At 32.8% G+C, this 8,151-nt stretch overlaps 1 protein-coding gene across 1 annotated transcript; it reads left to right on the top strand.

The window, feature by feature from the left end:
* The first annotated feature begins 6,716 nt into the window (after positions 1-6,716).
* Positions 6,717-7,694, top strand: LOC144371255 (uncharacterized). The gene has a single exon (XM_078033663.1). It carries the CDS (start codon positions 6,717-6,719, stop codon positions 7,692-7,694), a length of 978 nt encoding a protein of 325 aa, XP_077889789.1.
* The last annotated feature ends 457 nt before the right edge of the window (positions 7,695-8,151 follow it).

Here is an 8,151-nt window from a genome sequence, read left to right on the forward strand (position 1 = left end):
TTTTTCTCATTTAGAATGATGTTGTCCTGAGGCTTAGTGTAGAGAGCCAGTATGTTGTTGAGGTATGTTCCTGTTATCTCAAGTTTTTCTAATTTTTTGAACATGAAAGGGTGCTGTATTTTGTTAAATGGCTTTTCTGTGTCTCTTGAGATGATCATATGATTCTTATTTTTAAGTCTATTGATGTCATGAATTACCTTTATTGATTTCTATATATTGAACCAACCCTATATTCCTGGACAAACCCCACTTGATCTTCATGCATGACCTTTTTAATATGTTTTTGTGTTTAATTTGGCAGAATTTTATTCAGAATTTTTGCATCTATGTTCATTCGAGATATTGGCCTGAAGTTTTCTTTCTTTCATTTGTCCCTGCCTGGTTTGAGGATCAGGGTGATATTGGCCTCATTGAATGAGTTTGGAAGTGCTGCTTCTTTCTGTATTTTCTGAAATAAATTGAAGAATATTGGTATTTTTAATTTCTTATTTAAAGGTCTTGTTTAACTTGGCATTGTGTCCTTCTGGGCCTGGGCTTTTCTTGGTGGATAAGCTTCTGATGGCTCTTGTATTTAATCATTTAATATTTGTCTGTTTAAATTGTGTATGTCTTCCTGGTTCAATCTGGGCACGTCAAATGACTTAAGAAATTTGTTGATGCCTTCAATGTCTTCTATTTTATTGGGGTATACTTTTTCAAGATAATTTCTAAATATCCTCTTTATTTCTGAGGTGTCTGTTGGGATACTGCCTTTTTCATTATGGATGCTGGTAATTTGAATTTTCTCTCTCCTTCTCTTCATTAGCATAGCTAGGGGTCTGTCAGAGAACCAACTTTTTGTCAAGGTTTAATTGTTTCTTTTAATTCAACTTCAGTTCTAATTTTAATTATTTATTGCCTTCTACTGCTTGTGCTGTTGATTTCTTCTTCTAGGGCTTTGAGATGAAGTATGAGATTAATGATTGTCTTTTTCTTCTTTTAAGGAATGAACTCCATGCAACGAAGTTTCCTCCTATTACTGCTTTCATGGTGTCCAAGAGATTTTGATATGTTGTGTCTATGTTCTTGTTTACTTCTAAGAATTTTTTAATCTCCACCTTGAAGTTGATTTCTCTAAGGAGGAATGGGAATGCCTGGATCCTGCTCAGCAGAATTTATATAGAGAAGTGATGTTGGAGAACTACAGCAACCTAGTCTTTGTGGGTGAGCATAACTTTCCTTCAAAATTCCTAATTATCATTATTTAATTTTCTTCCCTTGAAGTAGATCTTTTGGGAAGTTCTCCACAAGAATGTGTTGCAGATTTATGCTTTCAATAAAGAAGATGGGGTAGTTCTTGGTGCTGACTAGAAATGTTAATGATGTTTCTTTTCACCATTAATGTTTTCTTTTGGTGGCAAGATATATATATCTTTCACTTGACATATGGTTGACTTAGAGGAATGCAGTGATGTCAAATCCTGTAGCCCGCATATAGCAGAGGACATAGTTGAGGTAGGGGAGGAAGCCTACAATAAATGTTCATTGAGACATTATCCAGCAGAAAATATTTTTGAGAAGCTTTGAATTCTTTCTCTTGTTATCAGAAAAACCTGTCCTGTGTTTTGTGCTTTAAAATTATGTAGTATCCTGCTTTTCCTCCATACATTCAAATTAACAACAAAACATTCCCCTTGCCTTGTGAGTGTCAATATTATCTGACAGCTCTTCAGATTCTTTTAAAAATATTTTTAGTTGTTAATGAATTTCCTATTTATCCATATATGGTGCTGAGAATTGAACTCAGGGTCCTACACATGCTAGGCAAGCTCTCTAACACGACTCTACAACTCCAGCCCTTCTTCCATTATTTGCAGGAAAGTTTTGCACATTTCTGGAGACCTCTAGGTCCACCCATTGTAATCCATTACTGTCATAAGGCAGTTTCTCTAATCTTATTTGTACATTTTTTCACTAAAATTTCCTTATCAGTGTTTTTTTCTGATGTGTGTAATGGATTTTCTGTGAAATTATCTGCCATGGAATGAATGTCAAGTTGGACAAAGACTTCTGTTTTGAGAGATGGTGTAAGGTTTATTTGAGTTAGAGGATTTGTAAAATAATACATTGGTAGATATTTACAAATTGCTTGTTTTTTTTTCTTTTTTTAATTGTATACTGTAGGTTCCCTGTTAAGGACTGGGTTTCCTCATATCAGTTAATTGCTTCACAAACTAAGATATGTATGATTCATGTTTGTATTTCCAATAATATTATATGTGCTTTTGCTTGTATAAATATTAGGCCTCTTTTGTCCATGACTTTTGTATTTTATCTTGATTGGCTTTTGATTCTGCCCATGTACGTAGAAATTGATGTTTTCTATGCATAAGTGTAATGGGGATTGATGGCAGTGATACTCTCATGCTGAACTACACCCCAAGCTCCTTTTCACTCATATTTGGAGAGAGGTTCTTACTAAGTTATTGAGGATGTCTTGAATTTGCAATTCACTTGCCTCAGACTTCCTAGTAGCTGAGATTACATGCATGCCCATCATTTGTATATGGATGAGCTTGTTCTTATTTACAGGATAAAGACCACATTATTTGAAATGTAGCTTTGAGAAATGTTGCAATTCTCTTTATCTTTTAATTTTTATTGTAATGAACACCACAAAATAAAACTTACTGTCTCCAAAATTTTAAATATATATTTCAGTAACATTAATTTAATTTTTATTAATAGATCTCTACAAAGTTTACATCTCAAAAAAAAAGAAAGAATGCCTAGAAAGCAAGGACTCATTTCTGTCATCTCATCACAAAACTATTCTCTTTTGTTCAGAAAGCTGCTTCTTTAGTTTACAGATGTTTTCACATTCTAGAATTCTACAGTATTCTCTCTGTGACATATCAATTAACCTAGTATACATACATTTTGTAAAATATATAATTAGAATAAATTCTTTGACTTCAAAATTCTATAGTTTCTATATTCCAATATGGCTCATCATTCTTCTCAAGGGATATTTGGGTTTTGTCCCTTATGATGCCTCTGTTTAAAAACAATCTAACAACACTGGTGTGCAATGTTTTTAATTTGCTATTGATATGAGGGCTTATTGCCACACTCACTAAGAACTCCGTTTACCTGACTCCATGTTTGCATTTACAATTGAATGCTGTAAATTTTAGTATATTTTTTTAGCAGGGAAATAGTCTTATTTCTATTTTGGGGGATATTTATACAATTTAAAGGGTAGATTTCTCTGCAAATTTTTTTTTTAAAAATAGGAGGTTGACGAATACTACATGGAGCCTCTAGTTAACTTTAAGTCATATAAACATCTTTAAATTTAATCTTTCAATTTTGAACAACAGCATGCCCAAGAGTGTTCAATCAACTGACACATATTTAGGGATGTTTGAAAATCCCTACCACTTTTGATTCCAAATATTTATTCCATGTTGGTTACAAAATAACTATGACTTAAATATTTATTAACCTTTGTTTTAATATATAAAATTGATCTAACCAGCATAATATCCCACTTGTGATGAAGAACAGGGATTCTATAAGTCTATAGTAGTTTCAAAATATTTTCAAAGTCTTATGCTTTGTGATTACCATTTTGCTTCACTGTATTTCTTTTTTCAGTAAGTGGGGATTGATGTCTCTTAGTATGACAGTGATTCTTTTTTTTCATTCAACCCTCTCGCTGTTTTCTTTGTGTGTTTGGGAAGTATGAAGTACGTAGCAAATGTATTTACTCTTAATTCAGAACCTAGGAATAGGGTCCTTTTCTCTCTTTTGCCTCTTTTCAAAGTTATTTTTAATTTAAAATGTCTTCTATGTCCTATAACTGTCTTAAACTATGTTTTGTGTAATATAATTTAGACAGCCCAGGTTTTGTTTGATCACTTTTGTATGTGTCATTATTATTTCCCTTTGCTTTCATTATGTGTGTGTTCTTATATTTAGAGTATCCTGTAGACTATGTACAATTGCAATATTTAGAGTTAATTCAGATATCCAAGTTTTGTTTTAATCAGAATTTTGTAATCTTGCATTTGCCAACAAAAAACTCTAAAAATGAAGAATCTCGTACTCATACTTTGTATGAGTATCAACTCGACTTCACTGTATTAAAAAACTGAACATATTTATGTGTCCTTTTAAAATCATATTTTTGTTACAGGTATATATGCCTATTAACAGTATTGCTGGTATGCTTTTTTCTTTCAAATTCTATTGCAAAATTATATGTTTGGAGACCTGTCATTACAGTAAAATAGAATTATTTTTGCCAAGAAATGTTTAAAATTTCATATGACTTATGATGGTGTGCACTTATATTTTATTATGAAGGATTACCGTTAGTACTTTTTGGAGAACAGATCCAGTGTTGATGAATAGTGTGTATATTTTTATATGTTTAAAGTCTTCATTTTCCTTCTCTTTTGAAAGGTAGTAGCTGTGAATATAATGTCTTGGTTGATAATTTTATTCTTTCATCCCTTGAATATAGATAGACTTGAATTCCTTCCTCTGTTGTGAAGATTCGACTAAGGATTTCGCAATTATATGGTTACACATTTCTAGGTGACCCGTCTTTTTCTCTTGGATGCTCTCAGTATCCTGAGTTTTTAAACTTAGATTAAAATTTACTTTGAGTCTTTACAACTTGGAGAAAACTGAGCTGCTTGGATGTTTCATATTTTCTATTTTCTGAGGTGTGTTTATTAGTACTGGAAAGAGAAATAAAGGGCGATTTAGCACTTTGCATTTTTTACTTTGGCCTTCAAATTTTGATCCTCTAGCTCAACCTCCTATGTTGCTATGTACAACCACCCCTGACTCTTTCAGACGTTTTCTAAAGAAAGTCTTTCAACATACATTTTCTGATTATTACTATTAACAATTCTTGACTAATTTTTATTCTGTTTTTTGTGTGTTGGTTTAGTTCAGTAAACTTATTTTAAATGATAATTGACTATTCCCTTTGAGTGATTCATAACTTTGCTTACAGTCGATTTAGCCATGTTTTTTTTCTGTTGGTAAGCAGGAACCCCTATTTGAACAGTCACCAAATATTCACATATTGTATGTTTTTATATTTAAATGAAATGGAAGAAAGTTGGTAGATTTTTAAAATATATTCTAAAGGAGGAAAATCTTTGTGTAACACAATGTATTTTTCTCTACTATATTACTCTCCATAATAATGTACTCATCTTGGATACTGTGAACACAAAGATGATTAGGACAATCTTCAAAATAATTTTCTGTGTGTATTTTGATTTGATTTATATATTTCTACAGTAATGATGGACTTGGATTTAATAATCCACTCCCCTGCTGATGTTATTTTTTGCTGTAATTTCTTAGGTTTGCAAAATATACTCAGCCCAGTACAGTAAGTAAACATATTTGTTATTTTTATTTATTACAGCCATGACTTCTCATCATCCTCGACAAATTTTACCAGAGCAGGCAATAAAACAGAGAGAGGGAAGATATGGAAAGTGTGACTTTGACTATATACAACCAAGAAAACAATGGGAAAATATAGGTGAGAGTAAAGTTCAAAAATTGTATTATAATAGACAAAATCAATCAGTAGTCCCTATTTATGATAAAAATTTTATGGTCAAAAGACACCAGAGACAATTAATTTCTGAAACAAAAATTCAATGTATTCCAATGATTTTGAGGAGATTTATATGTCTTTAAGAATAAATCCACAGCCATTTTTGAACTGAAAGGCAATGTGGAAAATTTGAAATCTAGTCCATGCATCAGTTTTCAACTTGGCCAATTATAAAAGTAGCACTGATTTAAAATTCCACTCAAACATTTGCACAGAAAAGTTGTTTCTAAAAGTGATCCTTTTGGGAGTTTCTTTATAAAATGTACATTTTTCTGAAACAAAAGTTGAATTTCTCCTTGTGCCCAAATGGATAATATTAAGAATTGTAGAAATGTTTCTACTTCCCCACTATTGCTCAATGACAATTCTGATACAGATTTGTGGAAAGTGCACTATATAGATAATGCTATAAGTAACACAAAGAGCCATGTTTCTACCCTGAGTAATGACCAGTATATTTATATTGGTGATAAAAATTATGAATATAGAGAAATCCTAGTCCTTGTCTAAAGGAAATTTACCAAGATGAAAAATGTAGGAAAGTCTTGCTTTAGTGATCAAAAACTAGTATTCATTAAAATATTCATAGCCAAGAGAAAACCTGCAAGTGTAAGATATGTGAAAGGGCTCTTAACCACAGTGCAGAGCTTGCTTAATACAAGAGAATTTATAGAGAAAGAGAGCCCTATAAGTATAGAAGATATTGAGAGAGCAAATTCTTTGATATATTTTTTAAACACAGCAGATACTATGACAGTGATAATTCTACAAATTTAAAGAATGTAAAAAAACTTTTTGTGCAAAGTTACAACTTGTTAAGTATCAGAGGATTTAGACTGAAGGAGAGACCTGGAAATGTAAAAAGTGTGGGAAAGCCTTAAAAAGTGTTTCAACACTTACTCAACACCAAAAAATTTATTCTGCAGAGAAAACCTACCAATGTGAAGAATGCAATGCACTCAAGAACTTTACTCAACATCACAGAGTTAATACAGGAGATATGCCATGCAAATGCAAAGAATGTGACAAAACTTCTAGTAAAAGCTCAAATCTTATTTGTCACCAGTGGACAAACCCTGGAATGATGCCCCACTTATGTAAATTATTTTGCCAAGGTTTCAGTCAAAACCCAAGCCTTAAAAATTACCAGAGAATTCATACCGGAGAGAAGCCCTACAAATGTAAAGTGTGTGGCATGAGCTTTAATAGAAACTCAAATCTTGATCGCCACAACAGGATTCATACTGGAGAGAAGCCCTACAAATGTAATGTGTGTGGCAAGAGTTTTAGTGAAAAATCGTCACTTACTCAGCACCAGCGTATCCACACTGGAGAGAAGCCCTACAAATGTAAAGTGTGTGGCAAGAGTTTTAATACAAACTCAAATCTTGATTGCCACAACAGGATTCATACTGGAGAGAAGCCCTACAAATGTAAAGAATGTGGCAAAAGTTTTAATCAAAAAATAGATCTTATTCGGCACCTGAGAATGCACACTGGAGAGAAGCCCTACATGTGTACAGTGTGTGGCAAAATTTTCCGTCACAAATCATCACTTATTCAGCACCAGCGAATCCACACTGGAGAAAAGCCCTACAAATGTAAAGAATGTGGCAAAGGTATTAATACCATCTCACGGCTTAATTGTCACAAAAGGATTCATACTGGAGAGAAGCCCTACAAATGTGAAGAATGTGGCAAAACTTTTAGGGAAAGATGGTCACTTACTCAGCACCAGAGAATCCACACTAGAGAAAAGCCCTACAAATGTAAAGAATGTGTAAAAGCTTTTAATAGCATCTCACATCTTGATCGTCACAAAAGGATTCATACTGGAGAGAAGCCCTACTCTTGCCACACAATATGTAAATTGTGTGGCAAGAGTTTCAATCAAAAATCATCATTTACTCAGCACCAGCAAATCCACACTGGAGAGAAGCCCTACAAATGTAGAGAATGTGGCAAAGATTTTAATCAACAATCATCACTTACTCGACATCAGAGAACCCATATTAGAGAGAAGTCCTATAAATGTGAAGAATGGCAAAGCTTTGAATATTGAAGATTACATCTTACTAAACATTATAGATTTTATACTGGAGAGAAGTTTTACAATGAAAACATTGCATCAATGTCTTTAAGGATGAATCAACCCTATTTCACAGTAGTCAACACTATTTCACACCAGAGATATGATAGCACAGAAAGCATATAAATATATAATAGGTGACACAGTCTCCAATAGTTGTTCACATCCTACTCAGCACATCAGAATTCATACTAGAGAGAGGATTTACGGAAAAATTTTGCAAAGCTTTTGGCCATTGATTTATCATTTTTAAAACACTGGAGGGTTTATAGCATATGGAAACCCAAAGAATGTGTCCAAGACTGTATTCAAATTTCCGACATTTTTAAATTACTGACCTCATATCTGTAGCGAATGTGGAGTAGCATCTGTTCAAAGTGTGTACCTTAGATAACAGCAAAATATTTACAAAAACACCTTGACAAATATA

The sequence above is a fragment of the Ictidomys tridecemlineatus genome, chromosome 16, assembly GCF_052094955.1.
Source record: "Ictidomys tridecemlineatus isolate mIctTri1 chromosome 16, mIctTri1.hap1, whole genome shotgun sequence".
In the NCBI taxonomy this organism is placed as follows: domain Eukaryota; kingdom Metazoa; phylum Chordata; class Mammalia; order Rodentia; family Sciuridae; genus Ictidomys; species Ictidomys tridecemlineatus.

What these genes read in the sequence shown, in the direction of transcription:
- LOC144371255 (XM_078033663.1), top strand. Translation starts at nt 6,717, where the DNA reads ATGCCCCACTTATGTAAATTATTTTGCCAAGGTTTCAGTCAAAACCCA.